We start from the raw sequence: 27,517 nt of genomic DNA on the forward strand, positions 1-27,517 counted from the left end.
GTGCAAAGATTAACACCGTACAATACAGCCTCGTACACATTCAGATAGGCACAGTGCATGAGCAGCATGTGTATTTGGGCTTAGAAACACACACCATACACTTGTGCATACATACCCTTGGTGCAGGACACACACACACACACACACATTGTGTCGTGGTCTCATTTGCACATCAACAGATTCACATTTTGACACAAAGTAAATAAAGAAAGACATCAAATGCAAATCACATTCATGAACAAACAAGATACAAGCACATTGCGTTCACTTGCACCCCCCACCCCCCCGACCTGAACCAAGAACCAAAGAGGTGTCTCACTTCCATGCTGCATCCTAACTCTAAGCAGGTGGAAAAGTGGCTCACCTTCTCTAAAAGTAACATCATTTATTATCAAAAATGGCGCTAACTAAAACAGGTACTTGTGTACCTAAAAGCACCAAAAGGAAACAAAACATTTCGCTTTTTTCCTGCATTGCATCATTTCCTGTTAGCCCAGATAACAGGAGTGACACAAATATTTGTACATTGATTTTTGAGCAAAAGAAAAAGACTTGAAAGATAAGAACGTTCTCTCGTTAGCATGAACACACACACACACACACACACACACACACACACACAGGTTGCTTGACTGCATGGATGCGTGGATTAAGCTGTGGGTGCAGGATATTAAGACGACTGTAGCGTGTGCTGCAGGACCAAGACAGAGAAGGGGAGAGAGGTGAAGGAAGAGAAAGCACGTCTGATTCTATATCTCATTAACCGAAGCGAGGCGAGGATTGGAAAAGCAACATCAGCCACGTTTGGCTCAGAGCGACTCGCAGTGTAACCATTTCCAGGCCGTGGATTTAATAGATTACTAATGGTCGGCCACAGGTACTTCCAAGTTAGACATTAGACGCGGATGCCCAAAATGAGATCATTTGCTAATCCGCACTTTTTCACCTCTGTGATTCTTAAAACCCCCTTTGATACGTGACTAAGAGCAAGGTATGCACGTTTGTTGGGACGTATGGGAGAAGGTTTACAGCTGATCTCCTGCTGCTATCTTGGTGTGGTGAGGTGTCGGGGGAGAGAAGGTGTGCGGATACACGGAAGGCTCGTGATACCTCGTAGGCTCTACGTGCAATCTGACCAATCCTCTTAGCAAGAGCGAGTTGAGCTCTGCCTCCCCACAGAAGTCTCTTTCTCATTACAACTATCATGTCGATGTGTAGCGCCTGAGGAGGGAGAGGGGAAGGAGCACACGCCGCGACTGCAGCCTCCGCACAGCCTGCCGGCTGTCACTTGCTCGTGGTTGTTTTTGAAGCTAACAACAGTAAACCTGAGCTTTTGTAGCGAACGGACGTACACACATCAGCAAACACAGAGGTCGCTTGCACTCAAACACCGTTGGAATGGCTTCGCTGCCGTTTAAAAGCTTTGCTCGCTGAAATAAAAGTAATTAATTGGTGTTATACACCAAGGACATAATTATCTTTTCAGTAACTGGCACATATTTAATTACCAGTAATTGTTCCCCGAGCCTTGTTCAAAAGTGTTGCGCGCCAGGACAGTTCTGATATATTACACACTAATCCTGCACTTGATACTCAGTCAATTAGGAAATGTGTGTCAAAGAGCAATCATGTAAACCAGCATTGTGGAACACACACACACACACACACACACACACCCACACACACACACACACACACCACGCATCCTTGTGAGACACGACGCCTACGTGGGCCTACGTGTCCACACACACACACACACACACACACACACACACACATCTGTCTCACTGCTCTGCACTTTGTTTTCCTCCTCAGGGTATATGAATCCCTACCTATCCCATTCCTTCCCGAGGTGTTAATGCCTGCCAGATTGGAGGAAAGTAATTTGAGATCATTTCGCAACAAAGGCCGCAGATACTGATTAACACGGGGGGCTACTTTCTGGCCAAGTGGCGCGGTCCCATTTAAGAACGCGTCGGGAGCTAAATTTACTCCCCCACGCCTCGGGGTGTGTGGGGCCAGAGGCTGCAGAGGGGCCCTTGAACATGAGAACAGGGTTTAATAAGTAACAGGAGAGGCAGAGAACAGAGCTTCTGATCAGGGCTTATTTGCCCCGCCGAGCCCCTGGCTACGCGCTACTAGCTGATTAGCCCTGCCGATTGTACCTTGTAATTGCAGTGCCTTGACCCCCTCTAGGCAAATATTAGATTTTAGCGGTTTAACCTTTCCAGTCGTCAGAGCGGGGGTAAATTGCCCAACCAGATGTTAAGGAGCCCAGCGGTAGTCTGCAGCCCTTCTGATCAGCGGGGGGGGGGGGGGGGGGGGGGGGGGGGCTCGCAGATTGAGCCTTTTCTTTTTAATATTGTCTCAATTTCCTTTCGCCTTTCAAGCTGATTTCTCGCGGCGGTTTCCTTCCCCGAGAAATGCTCCCACTCCAATCCTCATCCCTCCTCTTAGGTTACAAGCAAGACGTATTATTTAAAATCAGTGCAGTCACAGTCATTAGTGGGGGGACAAATGATCAATGAAAAGATCAATGGTAGATATTAACCTAGCAACTAGTCCCTCAGTTCAATCACTCCAGCAATTTGTCACCTGGTGAGGTGCAGCACATCCAATGGCACTGGAGGAAATGCAACTTATTTACATGTAAAGAATAGTATGCACCAAATGTTTATGCAACAAATAGAGAAAACAGCCGACCACTTTCTCCGACAAGGCGCAGATAGAAGATGCCCTGCGCTGCGGCGGCGAAGAGAACAGCGGCTCGCAGACAAAGCGACGAGGCGTAGACGTCGTCAAGCTCCCTTCGAATTCCTGCACGAGGGTCAAACGAGCAGCATTACACAATCCCATTCCTCGGATAAAAAGCATTATTTTCCGCCAAAATCCCTCCTGTAATAAGGCAGTGATGATGTGCGACTGCATGCGAGAGCTCGCTCGAGCGTCCGTCCAGATGAAATGGAAACAATATGAAAGCGTTCTCTGGAGGACGGAATTTCCCCGACTTTTTTGATCCAGCCCCGGCATTTCAAAAATTCACACAGATATGTTAATCCTCCTCCACCGCAAGCCCAACAGCTGTGCTGGTTTCCATCGTTCTCTGCGAACCTGTAGTGTCTGTGCAGCCTAAACAGACATTCGAGGAGGTCACAGAGACCGCCGACCGATTAACATAAAGCTCCATCCCTGCTTAGTTTATGATCTTATATGTGGTCCAACCTCAGAACCTGATTACAGCGATGTGTATGTGCCTGCTCCCGTAGGTGCTGTCTGTGTATTCATGCTTTCACACATGCTTGTTTGAGTCCATGGGCCTTTAGGGAACCTCTGCAGACGAGACCATTATGGGAAACACTTTCGGACAGGACAGGACGAGACCAGGATGGTGGAGGGGCAGCGGAAGTTTTTCTTGGGTCATTCCCAGACGTTTCTAGAGGTCTCAGGTTTCTCCCCGTCAGTGCCGGATCCAGATCCTCTTCCTCCCCCGACAGGCCCGGGCAGGGCTCGGCAGCTGCGTCTCCAGGCCCCGGCTCACCCCGCGTGTAATAGTTTCCTTCCTCCTGAAAAAAGGCCTCTCACCTGAAAAAAGAGTCGGATGGAAGAAGGGGAGGAGAATAGTCATCTTTTCTTCCAGAGATGGACTGAAGTAACCCTTGAGCTGGAGAGGAAACCCAACACGGCCTCCAGCTCGCTGTCTGGAGGACGGAGAGGAGAGGGCATGGGGCGGGGGGGGGGGGGGGGGGGCAACCAAAGTGGTTCCATGTGAGAAATGGAAGTGAAGTCTGGGAAAGACAGAGATCGACACCCTGAACGCCCCTCCCTTTTCCTCCCCCTCCTTCCCTACTTCATGCAGTCTGCCTCGTTTATTCTGATTACAGCTGTTTTACAGACGCTTCCTTTCGTTCCATCCTCTTCTGTTCATATGCTGGATATGATTGAGGGATGTGAACCTGCTGAGGGATCTTATACAATCAGACCTAGTGGGCACAGGCCCCGGGGCCCAAAGTGTCCCCCTGGCCTTCACCTACATTATACCACCAGAGAGACTCAAAATGACCACAAAGAAACACTAAACCAGTACCAAGAGATCCAAAACAGCTGCAAAGAGACACAAAGAGACTCACAATGACTATGAAAAGGAGCAAAACAATTACAAAGTGACACCAAACCACAGAGAGATGAGTAATGGCTATGAAGAGACTCTAAACAACAACAACAAAAACAACTTTCAGATCTGTGTAGGAGAGGTGCTGCAGCCTCCTTGTGTCTCCTCATTGTCTCATGTCTCATGTAAAGCACTTCAACTGCCTTTGTGTTTTCTGCTCTGTGCGTTGTCTTCTTTCGTGTCCTTCTATTTGATTGTACTCTACTCTGTTCGCTGCACTTACCTTCTTTGGTGTTGTACACACTCTACTCGTGTTTCCTTCCTCTTCTATTCTGCTCTACTTTCTCTTCTCTGTGCTGTTCTGTTCCTCCTCTCCTGGGACTTATTCTGTCTACTGTGCATTTTGCTCTCTGCGTTGTTTTCTGTATGTATTTGCATGGTGCGCTGTTCTATTTCCTTCTAATTCTGTGCTCCTCTTTATGCTGTGCCCTTCTATTAGATTCAGTCACAGCCGGCTCTGTTCTGACTGTTTTCTGTTTTAATGTGAATCTTCTGCAGCAGCAGCAGCAGCAGCAGCTCCAGTCTGCTCAGGTAGCGCTCTGCCCCGTGGAGCCGCTCTGAGGAGAGGCCTAATATCTGCAGACATCTATGGCCCGCCGCCCAATCTGTTGCACGCTCCGTTCATTTCACGCACTGCCAGAAGTGCTTTGTAATTATCCTGATATTGATGAAGGCTGATTCCAGCAGGTAATCGCTGGCAGTTCAGCTGTTTCTACGCATCTCAGCAAAATGTCTCTATCCATTACCAGTGGCAAATTAATTTCCACTCAATGACCATACTTGTTGATAATTCTACCAATTGGCGTGTATGTGTGTGTGTGTGTGTGTGTGTGTGTGTGTGTGTGTGTGGTGTGTGTGTGTGTGTGTGTGTGTGTGTGTGTGTGAGGAGGGATGAGTAATCCTTCTAGAGCTCTGAACCGCAGCACAGTAGCACTAAAGATTATAACAATAGAGGTAGCATTGTTAATAGTAGTAGCATTATGCTAGCAATAAAATAACACAGAAAGTCCTAGAGAGAGAAAAGGAAATGGGAATGAAAATGGACGTAGAGCTATGAAAGTGAGGTTGTTTTTTTGGAATAAGAATAGACATGAGAAAGAAATGGATGATATTATGAAAAGGAATGGGGAAAGAAATGTGAATAAAATGGAAGCAGAGAGAGGAATAAGAAGATGAATGGGATTAGGAATGAGAATAGAAATAGTAATTATAGAGATAGTGAAGGAAAAGGGAATAAGCATGTCAAAGAAATGGAAGTAAAACAAGCAATAAGAATAGAAAGAAGAAGTAACATGAAGAATATGAATTTGAATAATATCCATTGTGTGTGTGTGTGTGTGTGTGTGTGTGTGGTGTGTGTGTGTGTGTGTACAGGTTGAGACTTGCGATCCTGTCGTTTCTGTTTTCCTTTATTTCAGACGCACAACATTCACACATTTTATGAAACCTGAGAAATGTAATCCTGAATGACATTCGATCGGTTTTAAATCACATTTAACACAAACTGCGACCTGCAGAGGGAATGGAACACAGGAACAATACACCATATATTGTAGGACTTCATGACACTGACTACAACTCAAATTCAATTGGAATGACTTCCCTTCCTCAAGGAGTACGTGTTTTGGTATATTTAGATATGTTGCAGATTGATGCCTCAGCATTTGCATAAGTTGCGTACTGCAAGATCGGTGTCGTAAAGATGCAGCTGAGTATATTAAAGATGTGAGCTTCCTGGTACAAATGACCACTCATACTTACAAACACCATTTCCACATCTTGCTGTGATGCATTGTGGTGTCTTGGAGATCCCTTCCACCACCGCACTAAGGGCAAATAAATGCGCCTTAAAAGAGTAAATGAGCTTGAGCAAAGTGGCCCTTTGAGTCCCCGTGTTTGTGGAGGCAACCATAATGGATTCTTTAGAGCCGTGAACGGTTATAGGCATGACAGCCATGTTTCGGCACGATGGGCTTATCCCTACGCAAGGCGCTAAGGATATTAGGGAATCAGCGTAAAGCAGCATGGAAATGATGACTGGAGCAAAGCTCAGCTCGCTGGTATTATAAGCCCTCGAATTCTCCAGCGCTCCATCCTTGGGAGAGAGGGGGAAGGAGCGGACTTGGCAACAGCTCCACGGTGTGATATCCTCCATTAATTTCTTGCTCCATCTCTGTTTTAGCCACAATTGAAAGGAGGCTACTCAGTCTGCGGATGGGGCACATTTGAGAGGAGGTCAATGTCGCCTATCGTGGGGTTTTCCTTTTCAAGACGGTGCTGGAGCCCCTGTTGTCCATATGGAGGTCTGTGGAAACAGTTGTGTGAGAGCCAGCGCTCTAACGCCTGGCACGGAGCTGCAGCCTCATATGAAGCATCGATGGCACACGCCAAGCATGGAAACAGACGCCCATAAGGTTCCTAAATCAAATCCCTTTACTCTGACGTCATAGCACTGTTTTCACTGCGAATCCATCGTTTTCACACGCACCTGCCGATGTTTGGTTCTCATTATCGAAGTGCGTCCTTTTAGCTAGACAAAAAAAGTGACTTGTGAAATGAATGCGTCGCAGTGTCAAGCTCCTACAGTAAGATGCAGGGTTTACCCGAGTCCACAGTGAGCTCACCAAGCGAACATCTCCACCCAATCCACCCACGGTGGCTCGCCTGTCAGAGACGGGCCACAGCAGAAGGATGATTAATGACCCACCTCTTCACCCCCCACTGTAAATTAGAGAGCGTGGGTCGAAACTATTTTTCTTAGTGAGCAGCACGCTTGTGGCTAAAAAAAAACGGGGCAAACACTGTTTATCATCTGGCCGACGACAGCCCTCCTCAGGGCAAATTAACCACGCTGCCGTATCGACTGGCACGGGCCGGGATGTCAGTGCCCCTTCACTTTGATTAATCTCCCCGTGTTCCTGTTCCAACTCTATCAAAGTAATCTAAGTGAAGACACACAGCATTGATCTGTAAACACAGCATGCTACTGTGTCCAAAACACACACACACACACACACACACACACACACTGAGAGGGAAAGAAGCACAACAACTGGAGCTCAACTCAAGTTATTTCGAGTTATTTGCATGCATTGTAATTGGCAAACATATATGTAATTGTAAAATGACCAGATTTGGAGATACGGCGTCAGTTTGTGAGTTGTAATTCAGCTCATAACCGACATCTTTTCATGTCAGATATTACAAGAGTTTAGTTTAATGGACAACAACAGAGAACAAAGGTATATATGCAAGATGTATAAGGTGTATATTCTTCTTTTTTTTTTCATGCAAGTGGAAAGAAAACATCCAAAACACACATTTAGGTGTATTTTGGATGCAAATAAAAAACGTTTCTAGTCTTATTTTAATGATTACTTCTGACCAACTAAATTCAGAGGGTGACAAATCAAACACGAACGTCAGACTGAAATATTTCCCCACTTCTTCTGAGCATCATTGACTCAGACGTACAGAGAAAGCATGATGACATGGAGGCAAACGAAAAAGAAAAAAGCACCTGATCTTCTGCTGCAGCATCATGAATGGGAAACCTGCGGTCGTGCAGAAGATGTGTTGCTCTTTGAGCTATGAACAGCCCTCGACCGTTCCACGGAGGATTGAAGAGAAGTTTGGCGAAGGTGGCAGCTTGAGCTCATTTATCCAAGAAATCCACACAAAACGTTGTGCTAATCCATGTCTGCACTGCCCGGCACCGACCGCACCACATATGCAAAACAATCTGTTTTATGTGTAGCCTTGCCAACGTGTTTGGCAGACGGTGACTGAGCATTTTTCATTGTGTTATTTCTGATAACTCATGTGGATCGGCTGCTTTAAATCCCGTGGCGTGACACTTACAGTACCCCGGCTATTGTCAGTGATTTTTTTTTACATGGAAGACAGATGGTGCTCACGTGCAGTTCGCATTAAACCGGACAGGGCAGAGCCGTACAAGCGCAGTGTTATTGGGTCTCTGGGGTCAAAGTGGTTTCACACAGTTGTGTGTTGGTAGGACTTGGTATGACGCAGGGCTGTTGTAGGGTAGTTGTGGCGTGCTGGATCTCTGCAGATTTTGCTCTTAGCTGCAACATGTGGTCAGCATGTTTTGAATTTCCGTGATCTTGCTGAAAAACACACGGTTTCAATGAGTCTGACACTGTGATGTGATGTGATTGAAGCAACAAATACATCACAGTGCTCAATTGTGTTTAAAGTCTCTGTCCTTTACTCATTTGTCATTTTAGGCAGATTTGGCAACTGTGTGGTCTGCTGTAATGTGGCTTGGATTACCCAGTTCATTCTCTTCTTCATTGTTGTGCTATTTCTGTCCATGTATTGTTCTAAAGATGTTTTATACACATTTCACTTGAATACATCTTTACATTTTTTTCCCCACATTGTTATATAAAACACACAATGTCATTTGAAACACTATGCTGTAGACATAAGTAATGTTCATGATGCCTCAGGGTTTGGTATTGGTCTTTTCATTCTCAATAAAGAACATATGAATACATATATCAATATTCACAGCAGCCAAAGCTTAAGTTAGCTTTATTTCAAAATAAAAGTCGACGTCACATATTAATTTACAGTTTTAATAAAGCAAAAATAAAACAAGGAATATGTAACTAGATTTATAGCAGTGATTTTTTGGCGATTTCTGGCTATATTTTCTGAATATTTTAATATTTATAATTCACGGCACTTGTTTATGACGTACACTAACTTCCGCCCCCGACGTCATCACGATCAGACAAACATGGCGGCGTCCTGTGTGCGAACCGTAGGATCGATTTTCGGAAAATGCGGGATTTGCAGCTCGAGCTTAAACACAGTGACGTCGCAGTTAAGTCGACAGGTGAAGTGCGATGTTATCTTTGGTAGAGTAACAAGTTCTGTTAATAAATCAAACGGGAAGTCGTATAAATAGACTGAAGTAGACGAACACTGACGTCCTTGAGCTAGCATCACGTTAGCATCCTTTGGCTAACGTTACGTGCGTCACAATAACTGCCCCGTTTCCCTCGTTCTCAGGTCCTCAGCAGGCCGATATGTGTGAGCTCTGCCCTGCAGAGAAAGAACCTGGCGGCTGCGGGACCGGAGAAGTTCACGGTGGAGTTCATCCAGAAGCAGGTGGAGGAGTTCGACATCGGGAAGCGTCACCTGGCTAACATGATGGGAGAGGATCCCGAGAACTTCACCCAGGAGGACGTAGACGTGAGTGTGCCGTACTGTACCCATAGTCAGGTAGACTGTGTGTGTGTGTGTGTGTGTGTGTGTGTGTGTGTGTGTGTGTGTGTGTGTGTGTGTGTGTGTGAGAGAGAATATTTGAGCTGTATTCTTTCAGCGGTGTGAAACAGACTTTGGAGTGAATGTTGTACATGTTAAGATGTTGTTGTTTTTGTATGAGATTGATGGTTTATTCGTTTGTACCGACTTGCTTCCCGTTGCTGCCTTTTCGTCCAGCTCGTCATTGTAAATGATGAACCGGTTCTCCATTGACTTACCTGGTTAAAGACAAATAGATAGATAGATACTGAGTGACTGTAATGTACTGTAATACATTCTGCATTCATTCTACGCTCCTGTTTTGGTTGTATGAGCAAACATCCATAGTTAATACAGTTGCATTTGCTCACATGATTTAATCATCGTTCAATAAGCACTTTGTTGCAGCTTCTCTTAATGATATGGTACAGAGTGCAAATTCTGTTTATATACATATTAAAAACACACTCAGACGCACCATTAATAAGCTGGTAGCGGAGTGTTGCAGTGGGTGACGTGTTCCTTTTATTGGCACCATGAACACACACACACACACACACACACACACACACACACACACACACACACACACTGTATTGATCCCACACACACCGTCCTGCTGCTGGAAGTACTCGCAGAACACCGACTGTGGATATTAATCCTCCACTGAAAATAGGCCCCACCAGTTGCGCTTCTTCCTCCCGTTTGTGTAACATTTGGTAGAATCTACTGTGAGCAGCTGTTTCAGGAAATGTGTAATGTTGATACTGTAATGTAGGACCCGACAGGCTGGTAGCTGAGTGACACAGTAGGATGGATGTTCTGCTTTTATGGCCTCATAAAGAGCAGGATTTGTAGCTGTCACTTTTGAATTGGAGCTGAAATCTGACAGAGGCCATCTGTTCATGTTGTCGCCTTATTGTACTGAGGAAGAGCTCCTGTGTCTCAGATAAACAAAGTCTCTTCACATCAGCATTCACCACCAGGAGCCTGGAGAGGTGTTGTGCTTTTGAAGCGGTGTGGTCTCTTCACATCATCGTCGTTAGCATCGGGCAGGTGGAGCCACCTCTGGCTAATCCGCTGCGTCGGGGACATTAGCGACGCCTTCACAGGCGTGCGCATTCTGGCAACACATTAGCCCTCGCTGATCCGACCGTTTAGCTCGATTTGCCAGCGTCCCCTCGTCCGGTCCCCGGTGTCCCTCGCGCGTAATGAAGAGAGCCGTTGGCTCCGGGCTGTGAAAGCCGAAGCGACGGCTAGCGGCCCGAACCTGGATGTGTGGAGGGGAAGGGGAACATCGGGGAGGACCGGAGAGAGGGACCGGATAAATCCCTCCGCCCGGGTTAGAGTCCAGACTCCTCAGATGATTAATTCATGATTTATGTCCTTTATCACGCAAAATACCAAACATTGTCTGCATGTATTCTAAAAACTATTTATATCTATATATCTATATAGATATATAGATATGAACCGTGCCGTTCATATCTGTAACACTGGACTCAGTGTTTCCCGGTGCCGGTTGGAGCCGGTTGGACTCGTTCCTCCTCTTGTCACTCCGTTGTCTCCCCTCGGGGGTCTCTGGCATGTTGTGCTGAGGCTCAGGGGACACACAGGTGTGTCTTCATCTGTCCCCTGCTTCTCTCTGCCTGTCTTTCCCTTTTCCTCTCTTCTTTTTACCCTTTAACTCCTCTTGCTGTGTCTCTCTCTCACACACACACACACACACACACACACACACACACACACACACACACACACACACACACACACACACACACACACACACACACACACACACACACATCTCTCGACCGGCCCTTTTCTTCCTGCTTTTCTGTCGTTTTGACAACCTTAAAGGCAGCAACCTGTTCCCTCCGTGCAGCACCTGCTGCCTCACTAATTGAACCGACGGAGAGGGAGGAAGAGGAGGAAGAGGAGCGGAGAGACGGAGGGAGGGAAGAGATGAACAGACTGTCTTGATGAGTGTGGCGGGGCCAACACACTTTCTGTCTCCCTCTCTTCTCTCACACACACATTTCCAGTGCCATCTGTAGCCCTGCTAATCACACACACACACACACACACACACACACACACACACACACACACACACACACACACACACGATGAACTTGGAGTGAACTGTTGGATGTCCACAGTGTCCTCTGCTCACTGTCAACTAGGCCAGAAACTTGTGCCTTTTTCTGCTAGTTTTCTCCTCTAACTCTCCAGTAACACACACACACACACACACACACACACACACACACACACACACACACACACACACACACACTCTCACACACTCTCTCACATCACGCTCGCCTTTTCGTGAACCCGCTAGCAGCTTGCGCCTCCTCTCGTCGCTGTCGTCCGTTGGCGTGACCTCCGTTGTTCGGACGTGTCAGCGTTGTCACGATCTGCCGCCGGCGCGTCTCTCAAGCTGCCGTTTTCCTCTTCCTGTTATTTATTCACTTGTTTCCTTCCTCTCACCAACAGAGGAGCATAGCGTACCTGTTCCCCTCCGGCCTGTTTGAGAAGAAAGCCCGGCCGCTCATGAAGGTGCGTCTGTGTGGGTCTCACACACTGACACGTTCCTGTCAGTGTGTGAGGCTGACATTTAACTTTAAAGGCTGTAAATTCTTTACATTGTATAACGTCTGGTGGGTCAATTTAAGCCGATATCCATCAACGTTTTATTCTACGAATTACAAACCAATGATAATGGGACTCAAATGACATAAAAGACATGAATGCTGGGTGTTATATGGATCATATCAGGAATATCTATGCAGGTATTAGCTGTTGGTGGGAATAACATCCAGCTGCTCCCTCAGACGTATTGACTCCATCTCTGATTTCTTTTGCAGCATCCAGAGGAGATTTTTCCACGGCAGAGAGGTGTGTAATCTGTGACATTCTGAACGTCCACACAGTTGTGTGTTTTGTGTGAACCGGCTTCCTGTCCTGTCTTTGAAGCTGTCCAGTGGGGCGCAGACGGGCGGCCGTTCCACTTCCTGTTTTACACCGGCAAGCAGTCCTACTTCTCCCTCATGCATGTGAGTACCGCCGGCACAAAGCAGCGCCGTCAGGTTTTTAGGTGAGGTGGAGGTAAATCTCCACCCAGCCCGAGTCCCTAGTTCTCCCTCCCCTCCCCTCCCTGCCTCCCCCACCCTCGGGTCATATCCTATTCAGACGGAGCGAGTTGAGAGAGGGCTGCTCTGTCCCCGAGGAGCGCCAACGTCGGATCCTCTTTTCCACATGGAGAGCTGCAGCTGAACAGAGCCGGGGTGAAAGAGAGGTGGGAGATTAGAGGAAGGTGAGACGGAGGGAGGGAGTCTGCTTTAAAGGACTACCTGAGCTCCAGAGAGCTGAAGTTGTTCTGAAATTAGGCCAAAACTACACTCTTAAAATAAGGAAATGCGTAATAAAGACATTGTACCGTCCTCTTTACGGTATTTTTTTAAATACCTGCTGTTTCCTTTTGGACGTTAAAAGGCGAGCCGGTGAATAGAAAGTCCTTACTTGTGAGATGTTGAACAAAAAACAGACCCGGTCCAGATGTTTTTTATATTTCAGTGGCTGCAGAACAGACCCGGCCTTAAAGCAAAGTGAAGACAGCGATGGCAGATGAATGGACAGAAGGGTGAAAGAGAGAACTCAGGCAGCCGAGGGAAAGTGTTTGTAAGATTATAAATTGTGTTTTGATTTAAAAAATGTCTTTAGTCCTTTTTTAGAACCAACAGGGGGCGCCACAAATCCAGCGCCGGGCGCCTGTGACGAGATTAAAGGACGTTTAATTTAGTAATCTGAACGTATGAATGATGAACTAGAACAACATGCGTCTCGTGTTCTTGTGTGAGATGGTGGAATGAAACAATGTGTTCTGGGTTTTTGTGTCCGGGATCAAAATCCTGTTTGAGGTGTGGCGCGTCTGGCTTGTCAGGCTTTGTCACGGGGAAGGACTCCTCCATGGGGATTTTGGGGGGAGGCCGAGGGGGAGACCGAGGGGGAGACGGGGGAGCTGCTGCACCATTCACACTGCTCCTCACAACTCAGCAGACGACCTCCTCCTCCTCCTCCTCCTCTTCTTCCTCCACCACCTTTTGTTGTTGTCACACTCGACTGTGATGCTGACCTTGTTCAAAGACGTTTCTCAGATGAGAGGCGTGTGTCTGTATCTAAAAAAAAAACACAGAGCGGGGTGTGATCTCTAGCTCTCACACACACACACACACACACACACACACACACACACACACACACACACACACACACACACACACACACACACACACACACACACACCATTGTGCCCTGCAGCCACAGTCTGCACCCCCTGCTGTTGGATTAAATAGGTATGTCAGACATGTCTGAGAGCTCATTCTGCAGGTTTGCATGATTGCAGGCTCAATCACTCCCTTTTACACTTCTTCTTCTTCCACCTTTCCTCTTCCTGTCGTCGTTCCCCCCCCCCCCCCCCCCCAAACACACACACACACACACACAGACACATCAGGAGTGCTTCCAGGAGGGGGCAGTGGCGTGTAAAGCAGCCTCCCCGGTCGGCTGCTCTCCTCTGGCTGTTGTCGGGCTCAGCCAGCGTGGCACATTAACCCGCTCACTGCTCCACTGAGCCCTTTATGGCCTCCACCCCGGGGAACCTGGAAACACCCCCCCCCCCCCCCCCCCCGCCCTCTCCCCTTTTAACCCCATGCATAATCAAATGCATACACCACGTCCAGGAGCAGATACCCGACCAGAGCGCTGCAGCCTCTCCGAGCTGAAGCCGTGGACGTGTGCAGCTCTAGCTGTCTGTCTCTGTAACACCCTCGACTTAAATGTATCCAGATACCGGTCCTCTCCTCTGTCATGCAGCCAATCCATGCCACTTATTCCTCCACTGTTGTTCCCGGTGTTTGCAAACGTGTAACGCAAAGCCCTTATCCCCCCTCCTCTCCTCCTGCCTCCTCCTTTTTCCTGATTTTCTATTACACCTTTTTTTTTTTGCAAAGAAAATTGGTTTTTGCTTAATGTTTTTCACCCCCCCCCCCCCGTCTGCTGCTCCGGTACCCCTCTGTCGCTGGTCGGAGTGGCAGCGGATTAGGCACACTCTATCAAGAAGGAATTAAACAAACATCTGGTGAATAATTGACGGGGAAATGAGTTCTCACCCAGGCACCGGGGGGGGGTCTGCCTCGGGGACGTGACCGGCATGCCCTCCCTCCCTCCCTCCCTCCCTCCCTCCGTCCGTCTGTCTGTCTGCCGTGACACACTCCCCCCTCGGGTTATTCCCAGCGAGAGTGATCTAATGACTGTCCCGTCAGTTATTTAGTTCGGTGTTCTGGATTTTCTTTCTTCGCTTCAGGTCAGACACGGGTCGGTCACTTCAGTCCAGAAACTGTGAAGTAGAACAGTTTCTATTCATTTCTGTTGTCATGAGTATACAACATATAAATGAATTTATATAAACACTATAGGTCCTTTAGAGTGTGTGTGTGTTTTACAGGAGTTGTACGGCAAAACCCTGAAGATAGAGAAGCACCAAGATCGTCTGAGAACCAAGGGCCTCTTCTCCAAGGACACCAAGCAGATGTAAGGAGGGGAACCCGTCAGATATGAAACGTACCGTCAGTGTCTTCAGGATGTTTTGCCGATGATTTTGGGAAATGAAATTGTCCGTGCGTCTTGTCTCCATCAGCTCTCTGGGCACCAGCAGGTGGCTCACAAAGGAGGAACTGGAGGCGCTGCTGGTTGAGACCGTCTCCACTCACGATGTAAGAAGTCTTCTTTCTCCTCCCATCTTTTGACTCCGCCGCTTCTCTTGAGTTTCGGCTCGCTGAAACGCGTTGTTTAAATGTTTTCCCTTCAGTACAGTCGCTTCATCCAGCTGATGGAGCGCCTGCTGTCCATGCCCTACTGCGCCACAGAGGAGGACTTTGTCCTGCGCTACCGCCGGACGCTGGAGTCCCTGTCCAGGAAGCAAATGGTGCCGACGCTGCAGCGAGATGAAAGGGGCGTGGCCTTCTGCACGGCAGACGGTAGATACGCGCTTCTGTGTCGTCGACGAACCAAAGTAATCGTTATGTTCCTCAGACGGGTGTGTTGCTCCCCTCAGGTCGGAGGAAGACGTCCACCTCCTCTGTGGTTCTTGCGGACTGCGGCTCCGGACGCGTCGCCATCAACGGCAGAGACTACCTGCACTACTTCCCCGTCCTGCAAGACAGGTAGGAGAGCCGCGTGGGCGTTTCCCCTGTGAGCTAATGAAGCTTCTTTTAACACATCGCAGGCTCTCGGCTGCCTCATTCCTAGATTCTTTAAAATGCAAGACGTGATGTCCTCCCCTTCAAAAAAAAAAAAAAAAAGATTAAAAAGCAGCTTTTTCACTCTTCACAGCATCGCCTCGTTTTCTTATTTATCTCCTTCTAGTAAGTTAATTACACAGTTGAGTGAGAGTGTGTGTGTGTGTGTGTGTGTGTGTGTGTGTGTGTGTGTGTGTGTGTGTGTGTGTGGATGTCCAGAGCTGGTGTTGTCACGCAGTGTGAGGACGAGCTGTAATTGGAGCAGAGAGGTGACAATTGACTTTGTCAGCAGCCATAGGCCATTCAGCCTGAGACGCCATCCAGAACACACACACTCACACTCACAACCTTATCCCTTTCCTGCTGAGTCAGAAGTCACTCTGTAGTATGTGGTGGTGAGATTGTTAAAGAAAGCTCTTCACAGTGCTGGGATCCTCTCTGTTTGTCTAAAAAGTCACCCGACCGGACATGAAATGAGCTAAGCTGATAGGCTATCTGTTAAACCGCACACACTCCTGCTCATTTTCCCTCTTTTCGTCCCGCTCTCAGAGAGCAGCTGATGTTCCCGCTGCAGTTCATGGGCATGCTGGGACGCTTCGACCTGGAGTGCACCGTGAGCGGCGGCGGGCGGTCCGGCCAGGCGGGGGCGCTGCGGCTCGCCGTGTCCCGGGCCCTGCTCGGCTTCCTGTCCGAGGGGGAGGTGGAGACCATGAGACAAGGTGGGACTCACTTCAGCGGTGTTTACGTGCTCCTTTTAAATCCCTTCTTCAAATGTGTTAAAGGAAAAAAGCTTCCAACCGTCGTACGTTCCAATGCACTTCAACCGTGTTTCCGTTTTGTCTCTTGTTTCTAAACTTGAACTTCCAGCTGGTCTGCTGACCCCCGACCCCAGAGTGAGGGAGAGGAAGAAGCCGGGCCAGGAGGGAGCGCGAAAGAAATTCACCTGGAAGAAGCGCTGAGGAGGAAGATCGCCTCCCCTGAACTCTTCATATGAAACATTTCAGGCCGACGTCTGGTGGTGGTGTTTCCCAGACACACGGCCGCCATTTGTCAGTCTGCTGCAGTGAGGCTCTTCAGCCACCAGATGGAAGTGTGGGTCAAGGAACAAGATGAATGTGTTTGTCAATATATTAAACAACGTTTTTTCCCGTGTTTTCTTGGTATTAGTATTTATATATTTGTTTTGCTTGTGATTACTTGCAGGTGTAACTCTTATAGATGTTTTCTTTTGTCGGTATTAAACGTTGTTTGTCATAATACTTATGAATCATAAATAAATCATGTATTATTTATTTAAATGTAATTATTTAACACTTAAATTATCATTTAGATTTCTAATCGATTGACAGTCCAAACTTTTCAGAACCTGCCGGTTTCCATCATGTCATAACCAGCTTCGGCCACAAGATGTCGCCAGATGCACATGTTGCGCATGCGTGCTGATTATCCTAAAATAAGTATCTGTTCGGAGCGATTAGGTCATTCATTTAATGGGTCTGATGAATGAGTGCACTACGTCTGCTAGAAACCCCAAAACACATCTTGGGAAAAGGATTAGAGAATAGTTTAATGTAAACCATGTCCTAATTTAGACACGTGCTAATTAATGTTGACAGGTGCATTCTACCTGTAGTGGGTGTAGTGGGTGTAGTGGGTGAGGGAGGCGCAGGCTGGGGTGTGTGGTGGAGGGGTGGAGTCCAGACAGGCGCACCAGACTACAACCGGAATAGGAGTCAGTGTGAGGGGGATGAGCGCAGCAGCAGCTCGGCCCTACCTGTCCTCCGGCTCTCGTTAAGATTGGAGGCGAGGTTTCGTTTGTGCTGTTCTGATCCAAATGGAGGCGGCGGTGCTGAACCACGCCGCGATGACCGAGGTGGACTGCAACAGCAACACCTTGAACGCCGAGTTGGAGGTGAAGAAGCTGCAGGAGCTGGTCCGCAAACTGGAGCGGCAGAACGAGCAGCTGCGGACCCGGGCGAGTAGCTGCTCGGGCGGCCCGCACGGGCTGTCTCCGACCTCGGCGTGCGTGCTCGACGGCGCCGGGGGATACCGTCTACCCAGCCCGCTGCCAACCCTGATGCGTCGGTCGTCCTTGGGGTCACTCTCGCCCCCGGAGGAGCCTTTCGACTATTTCCACTCGGGCGTGGATGGAGCGGAGGAGGAGGAGGAGGAGGAGGAGGAGGAGGAAGAAGAGGACAGATCCGGGCCGTCGGTTCTGGATGAGCTGGAACTTTTGGATTTCGATTCTCTGAGCTGCACAGACGAGTCTGATGAAACATGGTAACTACTGTAATGTGCAGCCATGTGTTGCTTTATGCGGTGTAGCTGTAAGTCGTGGCTCCAGCGTGCATGTGTGTTTGCGATGCTCCTCTTGTTAATTACGCCTGATCGCCTCATTGTGTCTGGATGCACCAGCCGGTCCAGCCTGCTGCTGCACAAAGACGCGCGCGCGCGCACACACACACACACACACACACACACACACACACACACACACACACACACACACACACACACACACACACACACACACACACACACACACACACACACACACGTGATGAAGTTCTGCTCATTATGTTTCAACCTGCAGGGTGACCTGACAAATGCTCTAAGGGGGGGAAGGTGAGAACAGTCGAGATTAAAGAAAAGTTATTGTCATTAGTTCCCATTAAATCAGCTTTTTTTTAAAGTGGCAACTTCAAATTGCTTAGTTTTTGAGTCCAACAATGAAGAAACTCAAATGTATTCAATCAAAGACATTGATAACAATAATGAACAATATTTGAAATGATCATTGCAGATTACAGGTTAATCAGCTATGCAGTGTGTGTGTGTGTGTGTGTGTGTGTGTGTGTGTGTGTGTGTGTGTGTGTGTGTGTGTGTGTGTGTGTGTGTCCAGTAATAACTGGGTGATTGTGTGCTGAGATTTACAGTTACAGTCCCACAATAAATTCCTACATTTCTGAAGTTATGGCGTCTGTTTCTGTTCCGTTTTAAAGAGGCGATGTTTCTAATATTTTGGAGATCAAAGTCCTCTTTGAAGAGTAAAGCGTGTGACTGATTCTGCACTGCAGCACATTGGCGTTCATCTCTTATTTGGCGTGTTCACGTTGCATGTCTAGGAATAGTAACGGGGGGGGGGGGGGGGGGGTTGTGTGTCCCCTTCAGGTGTCACCTGATGTCAGGGAAGGTTGTAATCTATAATTCAGCTCGCTCCGTGTTTCCCGCAGAGCAGAAAGTGGAGGAGAGAGTTCAGGGCTGCCGGCTTCTATCTGATCCGCTCCTCTTCCTCATAATCTAACCGGCTGATTAATCTGTGCTCAAAGTAGTGATGAAATGCAGCCCTGCTTTTAGAAACACCTTGCAAATGAGGCACTTGTTTTTCGGGATAATTAGCATGGAAAGCATGAACACCCACATGTTGGCATCAAAGAGATCAGAGCTGCTAGCATGGCTGCAGACTTCTTCCTCTCTCCTTTTTTTTTTTTTATTTGAAGCATTTCAATCTGTGTCTCTTTCCAGGTTGTATGTGTCTTCAAAGGCCAGAGAGTCCCGAGGCGACTCCCTCACGCCTCTGCAGTGGTGCCGGCGGGGTCTGGACTGTCCCAAATCAGAGGTGGAGGCCGCCAGAAGATCTCTGTCCCTCCGCCTGGAACAAGGTACGAGACCCCAGACCGTTTATCAACGCAAAGAAACAGGACTGTGTGTGTGTGTGTGTGTGTGTGTGTGTGTGTGTGTGTGTGTGTGTGTGTGTGTGTGTGAAGGAGTCTCTCTCTAATGAACGATGCAGGAAACGTCTCTGGAGTTCAGTCTCCGGGTGTTTCGAGCTTCACATTCGTCACTTTTCCTTGAAAAATAAATGCATTAGGAGAATATTTAATGTTTCAGACTCGTCAACACTTTACCTAGGCCTCATTGCCACCTCTAGGCGTGCCTGTTTAGGTGTTATTTTAATTAATTTCTCTTGATTACTTATGTTAGTTTGTCTTCCTTTTAGATATCTGTTACTCACCCACAGCCGATTAGTTTCTCCTCCAGGCTATTTTAAGGCTTTTAGGTGTCTTGCCAAGAGAAAACAAATGCGTTCTCTCACTGACTCCCAGCACAAATGTTGGCCTTGAAGAACTCTTAACTTGTTTCTCATGTAGACTTCATAGCTGGATGCTCTTGCTGACTTGTGAAGGAGGCAGTCTGGCACCAACATAAACGTCAGTGTCTTGAGTTTCAGACGGATGAGATCGACTAAAAAACAGAGAAAAAACATGGCATCTACATTACCCACAATGCAACTCGGTGACAGTTAAGAGATTTGGATATATTATGCCGCTATTGATTTTGTTATTGAGTCTAGAAAGTCAGAAATGTCTAAAAAGCGACTAGCTCTAAGTATACCGCTCCTTCATCTCTTCACTGAGACTAATGCGCCTCAGCAGGACGGTAGACCTTCAGACTGTAATCTGTCCACTTCTTGTGGCATTAAGCAGATCAGGCCCGGGGTCACCTGACCCGCGTGTCTTGCATGGTCACAGGCATCGCTTCATAATATCATGCACCACAGAAGAAGAGGGAGCAGCAGCAGCAGTGCGGCTGCTGAGCTCCACATCCAGCCTGTTGAAGAAGATCCTGGTGTGATTGATGAGTCACTGCGGTGTGTGTGTGTGTGTGTGTGTGTGTGTGTGTGTGTGTGTGTGTGTGTGTGTGTGTGTGTGTGTGTGTGTGTGTGTGTGTGTGTGTGTGTGTGTGTGTGTGTGTGTGTGTGTGTGTGTGTGTGTGTGTGTGGGGGCGAAGGCTCCCACGGCCTCAGCTGAACAGGCAGCCTGAGGCCTCTGATGGGAGGAGGAGGAGGTGGTGGTGGTGCGGGGGCGCTCTGGTGCCAGGCTGCTCTGCAACACTTTCAAAATAAAGTCTTTGGAGTCTTTTTAAAGAATCGTGTTGGTGCTGCAGCGCTCTCTTTGTTGCGTCAGTCGGTGGCCGGTTCATGAAAGCTCCCGCATTGACTGATGTGGATCAGGTCTGGCTCTCAGCTCATCCCAGAGACGTTGGATGGGTTGACATCAGAGCTCTGTATGGAACGATGAAACCACCAGGCTGTTGTCACGTTAATGCACATGAATGGAGTAACCAGATTAAAACTATGGTTTGATTCAATATGTGACACGTAATGGTGTTCCACAATATCTTCTAAAGACTATAAATAATATTATTGAATTATCTTATTATACAGCTGGGTGCATCAGAGGCGGTGAGGCTACATGCTACATGCTAACCGCTCTGTGCATCGCTCCGATCTTCCCTCTCTCTCCCCCACCACAGTGAGAGAAAAAGGGAGAGCCGTTGCCATGGAAACCGTTTACATGAAAGGAATGCACCCCCCCCCCCCTTTTTCGTGGCTTTAACTGGCTTCTATTCACATCGACAGGTAGCAGAGAAATCCTCGTCCTGCATCCTCTAACACGCTTTAATAAGGTGTATGCATCTTTATTCCCAAGATATTCATATCACAGGTGCTTCAAACCAGCTGAAGTTTCTTCTCTACATCTAAGTGTGTGTGTGTGTGTGTGTGTGTGTGTGTGTGTGTGTGTGTGTGTGTGTGTGTGTGTGTGTGTGTGTGTGTGTGTGTGTGTGTGTGTGTGTGTGTGTGTGTGTGTGTGTGTGAGAGCGCGCGGCTCTGTTGAGTTGAATGCTGCTTTGTCCTTCTGTGCTGATGAGCACATGTGGAGCTGTTGAATAGAGCAGTTGGTGACAGTCACAGTGCTGGTGAGGTAACTGCTGCACAGTACTGCCCTCTCTTCAAAGATTGTGTGTGTGTGTGTGTGTGTGTGTGTGTGTGTGTGTGTGTGTGTGTGTGTGTGTGTGTGTGTGTGTGTGTGTGTGTGTGTGTGTGTGTGTGTGTGTGTGTGTGTGTGTGTGTGTGTGTGTGTGTGTGTGTGTGTGCGCGCGCGCGCATTGTCTTTCATATTCTGAAAAAAAGGGAATCTGCTCTACTGCTTTAACTGAGACATTCTCTGTGTGAGGAGGAGCAAGGTGGTGTATGGGAAGTGTAGTCTCAACACTGAGAGGCAAACGTAAAATCTGATTAAATGAGTGGAGGAACAACAAAACGGAAAGCGTTTAGGAGACTTCTCAATGCTGCGTTTTAATTTAAACTTGAGCTGTCGGTTGTTTACACGACGTTAAACTAGACGGGTTTGTGCCGAGCGCAGTCAAACTTTATCTCTGCATTAAAAAAGAAAAGAAAAGTAAAAAATGAATTTCCCGTTGATGAGCACCTCAGGGCTCATTTTTATTTGAATGCAGGATTTGGAGAAAAGCCGAAGCTTGGTGTTGAACAAAGACACTGATGTTTTATAAGAGACTGACGTGGTATGATTTCTCCTCCTGTATACCCACTCCCTCCCTCCTCAGTCACCAGGTGGCGCAGCTCCCTGTCCAGCCCGTCTCCCACCTCCTCTCCTGGCCCTCCTTTGAGTCGAGTGGCCGGAGTGTCCCCCATCAGTTCCTCCCCTTCAGCCAAACCCTGCTCCACTCCCCAGTCGTCTGAACGACACGGTAACTCAGGACTTTTTGGGCTCTGGAGCTGCTCCGACAAATATTCGTATTATTAATCTCAAATGTCTCTTTTTGTCCTCCTTCCCCTTTTAGCTCCATCCCTCTCCTCCCCGCTCCACCCGGTCCTCCATCGGACCCTGAGTCCTGTAGGGAAGGATCTCTCCCCCGTATCTGAGAGGACTCCCACGTTCCTCCCCGCCAACCGCAGTGAGCCTCAGCGCTGCTTCTCCCGTACACGCTGAACATCAAACTGAATGCTCCATGCGTTATTGTAATCAGAATATTAATGTGCAGGTGAAGGCGCTCAGTGTAGAAGTGGGTCAGCCACCAGCTTTTTACACATCGCTTCAACCGTGTTCTCGTGGAAGTCTGACAATGTTTCAGCTGCAGAAATAAAACTGTGCCGCGGCCTTTTTGTGCATTATTCGTGATGGAAAAAAGATAATGTTCCAAACACAGCAGAGGGTAGCGCTGCAGGGAACGAGGGAGTCAGTTCAATGTCTATGTAGTGACTACAGCCACAGGGCCTCACTGGTGGCCTTTTAGCTCGAGGCCTAATTCCATCACAGTGTTTTTAATACGGTTGGGAGCATTTCAGTCGTTCCAGTGAACTACCAATACAGTGAGGTGAGTGAAATTTGGGTGGAAGATGACCCAGAAAGGCTCATAAAGGGTGCAGAAAACGTCACCACTTAGGAGCAAAATGTGACAAAAGTGATAAGAATAATACTAATGATGGGAAGGATTATTTCAGACAGCACAGTGCGCAGATATCAGGAATATCATTAACCGGGGAGAGGTTGTATAACCTCTCTGATAGGGTTTCTGCCTCACTAGACTGTAATTCTCAGAGCCGTTAGTTTGGATCCTTCATCTTTATGTAGATGACACTCAGAAGACTCGAGAGCTCTTCTCATTGCTGAGCGTCGTTGAGCCTCGTTTCTTTGACTCTGTGGTAAGCGAGCGGGGGAGAAGTGACGCGACTCAAACTGTTTTCATTCTCTGGTTTGACTCTCGTTTTTAAAGGCCGCAGCCTCCGGCGCTCCGCCCTCAGTCCCCAGTCGTCCATGGACGGGGACCTCGGTGCTTCGGGGCCGGAGGACGACTCCATCACTCTGGGATACAAGCTGCAAGACCTCACCGACGTCCAGGTCATGGCCCGACTGCAGGAGGAGAGTAAGTTGTTGACTCGGCTCCGATTGGAGGGCGGTGCAGTACTTTGGCTCTGCCTAATGACAGCATTTCTGTCCCCAGAACAGAAATTGTGTATAATTAAAACTCCAAATTGCAGAGCTTTTTGTCTCACTGCATGCTGGCTGTATTGGTCTTTAATTTCACTGGTACCCAAACTGTGGGGGCAGAGACGGTGCATACAAAAACATATCTCTAAGTGATTTGATGATGGATTTCATGTTTCATTTTGGCTGTTATTTCAGTGTTTTGTAGTTTCTGTGTACCAATTGTCTTCTTCTGCTGTCCATCTGTCTCTCCTGTTCCCTCCTTTCTAATATTTTAACATATGGCACCAGATCTCAGAGCTCATCGCTACTTCAGCTTCATTAACCCCAGAAGGTGATGATTGTTTGTGTGTGTGTGTGTGTGTGTGTGTGTGTGTGTGTGTGTGTGTGTGTGTGTGTGTGTGTGTGTGTGTGTGTGTGTGTGTGTGTGTGTGTGTGTGTGTGTTGCACGCTGGACCTCATGTCTCGCTCCCCCAGGTCTAAGACAGGACTACGCCAGCACGTCGTCCATCCTGGCCAACCGCCGCAGCCAGAGCTTCACCTTCCAGCTCAGCCAGCTCAGCGCCGGCCCCGGCCTGGACGAGGAAGACGAGGAGGACGACGAAGACTACGGCCTCCTGCCCCCGCCGCAGCCGCGCCTCACCCGCCTGCCGCACTCCCACACCTTCTCCAGCATCCGAGACTGGCGAAGAAGCACCAGTTCCCTGTCCACCCCACCTTCCACCCCCTCCACTCCGCCGTACCCGTCCGCCGGGTTCGCCTTTCAGCCTCAGCTCCAGCCACTGGGACTGGGCAGCCTCTGCGCAGTCGAGCAGCATGGCTTCAGACCAGGATCAGGTGAGAAAAGATCTGATACACCTTACTGTACACCACCTGCACCAAAATCAGAAAACCAATTGGCTATTTGATGTAGCATTTGGCAGCGGAACAGCCAGATATTTCTCCTTAGGCGATGGAGGAGACCAACACCGAGCTAAAAAGAGACTGAATATTGCCACCCAAAAACTCAATTAGTACACTCAAGTATTCTAGTATCGCACTTCCATGAAGTTGAGGGACTTGCAAGAGACGGATCAAAATAATCAAAGGTCAAAGTTGATGCAGCGGTGGATCCTACACTTCTCAAAATGCAACTTCTTCTGAGTCTCGCTTTCATTTTTCGTGTTGTGAAAGTAAAGTAGAAACACGCTAACTTTGCAATATCCGGCTGTCAATGGAACTAATCAGTGATATCTTTGTTTATATGTTTTGTACGTGAAACATCAATGTCTGTATTTTCAAACACGTGCGTGGCATATTGTATTTGGGGGCAACTTCATCACGGCATCCAGCCGAATATGAGAGTAAGTCTACGTTTTTCACTAAATTCAAAAATAACTTTTTAACCTCGCAAACATTTAGAATATCTTAGTTAACATCAATCCAACTTTAAACACATCTAATTTAAACCTATTAATTCATTACCTTTTTAAATGTTCTTTCTCATAATTTCCTTCCTCTCTAATCATGCGTCGACGCCCCGGACTGACCCCCACTGATGTCCTTACCACTTAATAATAACTCTGTCTAAGCCTCTTGTACAACCACTCTTTAAGCCCTCAGACTGGCGTGTGTTTCCGTTTCAGGGCGAGAGAGAGTTTGATGGGATTAGGGTTAGGAGTGTATATCTGACTGAGGGGGCTGGAACCTGTTGTTACGATGAAGGAGATCACGGCCAGCTTTGTGTGCCGTTTTAAGGGACGTAATAAAAGAACATTTATTTCTAAGGCGTTTAGGACAGTAATCAGGTCTATTATATTACATTCTGCCCTACTGCATTGGTTGACGTCATTCATAGACGTTTGTTTGTCTGTCTCTGTCAGATAAGCTGCGAAGGAGCATGCCTAACCTTGTCAGAGCTCCCAGCATGCCTAGTGTGCCCAGTCCAACCAATCCTAGTGCTTCCCCTTGTTTGCTTCGTAACAGCCAGAGTTTTGATTCGTCCAGTGGGCTGGCTCGACTGCAGTCCTCCAGTGAGTCTCTGATTCCAAGTGTTTTTCTTATTCACGTTTATTATTGTGAAATACACATGCAAAAGCATCTAATTTCATCTTTTATCCCCATCCGTCTCCAGTCCCCTCCCCAGGCCAGCTGCAGAACAGGGTCCAGAGCGTCGGGAACTTCTCCTCATTATCACGGCAACCACTGAAGGCCACCGCCTACGTCAGTCCCACCATCAAGGGCTCTGCCTCCGTGCCGACCCCCACCAGCCTCCAGTGTCTGAATATTGCCGGCGGGGGAAGTAACGTGGCCGTCAGTGGCATCCCTATGCTCAGTAAGACTCCAGGTGGAGGGGGGACGCCTGCTTCCACCACAAACGCGCCCCGCAGCAGCCTGCCCCGCCCCGCCTCCTTTGTTGTCACCCAAAGCTCCACCCCCCGGAGCAAGGTGGGCCAACCATCACGAAGGTAAACCCTTTTATTACTGGATTAAATATAAGTTATTGCTTGCGTTCCTATTAAGGTTGTCAAATGAGTACTTGTCCTTATCAGGCTGACTTTAGATTTGACCATTCCTTTATTGTTTTCCTCAGTTTACTGACTCCTCCAAAGAGCTTGTCCACCCTCAGTGCCCTTCGTGACAGCACCTGGAGAGACGGCTGCTACTGATGAATGGATGAATGGTGCTGTCGTGCAGTGGAAACCCCGCTGGCTGGGGTAACTCACTGCACCTCAACATGAACCTTTTCCTTGGGGACATTTGAATGGGTTTGACCAAAAATGAACTGGAACCTTAAATCCCGCATAGAATAGTTTAACGTTCTTCAAAAGGGCCACAACTGAACTGTCATCTATTAAATTCTATGCAGAATGTCTTGGGGGAAGACGGGTTGTGCGGGTGTTTGCGTGTCGGGTCTGATTTTACTGACTGCTCGACACAGTTTGGTCCGTGCCAAGAGGGAGTTGTTCCCTGTTGCCCTTGTGCAATAAACCACTGGCTGTGGGGTACTAGTTATACTAACCTGCTAAAGAGGGCTGCCAGTTTTTATGAAAAAAGCCTCACAATACTGTATGTATTTATATATTTATTTTAAATGAAATTTTTTAACTAATCAGGTGTTTTTCCCTCTGGCAACAAGCGCCACTGATGCTGCTAAAAATGAATCAGTTCCTGTGAGTTTGGGCACATTTTGTCTAATTTTTACAAGACATTAAAGTACGTATTTGTGTACAAAGCTAACTATTAAGTGTGCTAATTCTATATTGTATAATTATATATGATTGAATTTTGAAATGTGACCAAAAGTAAAATGTCTGACTGCGTTTACACAATTGTCTCACCATAAAAGCTGTGCATATTAACACTTTAAAATAGTTTAACGCCCTGAAAGGGGTCTGCTCCTGTTGCACTTTGTACAAATCTCTGAACTCACTGAAGTTTCTATGTTCTGTGTACTAATGTTGGCACTTTCTTTTACATTTGATCTTCTTGATTTAAGGGGAGGAAACAGTCAAGGATATTATTTATTTGGGAAGATTTCACATTTCTACACGGCATAATGTAGCACCCTTGTTTGTTTAAATGACCGTCACCATGACACATTTCACAAAATCCTGACACTTTTGTTACTGTGAGGGACTAAATGACTGAAACATTTTATTAAAAAAAACACTGAATTACAGATGACTTTTTTTCCCTCACTACTTTATGTTGACTATGAACCTGCAATTACAAGTGGAATATACTGTGATAATAGTGTGAGATATGTTGCCACCTAGTGGTGGAATTATGGAAATATTGACTGGCAAGACACAGTTTACAATTTCACCTTTTTATAAAAAAAAAAAAAATCCCAACCGGTTTAACCAGAAGTATAATTTATTCTTACTGCTTTTAAATTCCAACAAACAATTCTTAGTTTCATAAAACTGTAAAAAATGGAATTAGCAGAATTGACCACGTAAATAAATACATAATTCAATTGATAAAATGCATATTTT

At 47.4% G+C, this 27,517-nt stretch overlaps 2 protein-coding genes across 4 annotated transcripts; both read left to right on the forward strand.

The window, feature by feature from the left end:
- Positions 1 to 8,894: 8,894 nt before the first annotated feature.
- Positions 8,895 to 16,899, forward strand: mrps9 (mitochondrial ribosomal protein S9). The gene is made up of 11 exons (XM_068719642.1): positions 8,895 to 9,032; positions 9,209 to 9,391; positions 11,945 to 12,007; positions 12,316 to 12,346; positions 12,425 to 12,504; positions 14,955 to 15,040; positions 15,147 to 15,222; positions 15,318 to 15,486; positions 15,564 to 15,672; positions 16,297 to 16,466; positions 16,615 to 16,899. Exons 1-11 carry the CDS (start codon positions 8,934 to 8,936, stop codon positions 16,704 to 16,706), a joined length of 1,158 nt encoding a protein of 385 aa, XP_068575743.1. The 5' UTR covers positions 8,895 to 8,933; the 3' UTR covers positions 16,707 to 16,899.
- Positions 16,900 to 17,251: 352 nt separating this feature from the next.
- On the forward strand, positions 17,252 to 27,198 carry LOC137879097 (SLAIN motif-containing protein 1-like). 3 transcript variants are annotated; one of them, XM_068719673.1, is made up of 10 exons: positions 17,252 to 18,027; positions 19,273 to 19,409; positions 22,156 to 22,299; positions 22,393 to 22,506; positions 23,326 to 23,475; positions 23,829 to 23,871; positions 24,015 to 24,374; positions 25,503 to 25,549; positions 25,651 to 25,984; positions 26,110 to 27,198. In XM_068719673.1, exons 1-10 carry the CDS (start codon positions 17,582 to 17,584, stop codon positions 26,183 to 26,185), a joined length of 1,851 nt encoding a protein of 616 aa, XP_068575774.1. In that variant the 5' UTR covers positions 17,252 to 17,581; the 3' UTR covers positions 26,186 to 27,198. The 3 variants fall into 3 exon arrangements, with proteins under 3 accessions (XP_068575774.1, XP_068575772.1, XP_068575773.1); XM_068719671.1 differs by lacking the exon at positions 23,829 to 23,871 and adding an exon at positions 24,869 to 24,880 and having other exon boundaries at positions 25,400 to 25,549; XM_068719672.1 differs by lacking the exon at positions 23,829 to 23,871 and having other exon boundaries at positions 25,400 to 25,549.
- Positions 27,199 to 27,517: the final 319 nt, after the last annotated feature.

Source organism: Cebidichthys violaceus, unplaced genomic scaffold, assembly GCF_023349555.1.
Source record: "Cebidichthys violaceus isolate CVI_PGR_0920_01 unplaced genomic scaffold, fCebVio1.0.p SCAF_24, whole genome shotgun sequence".
Lineage (NCBI taxonomy): Eukaryota > Metazoa > Chordata > Actinopteri > Perciformes > Stichaeidae > Cebidichthys > Cebidichthys violaceus.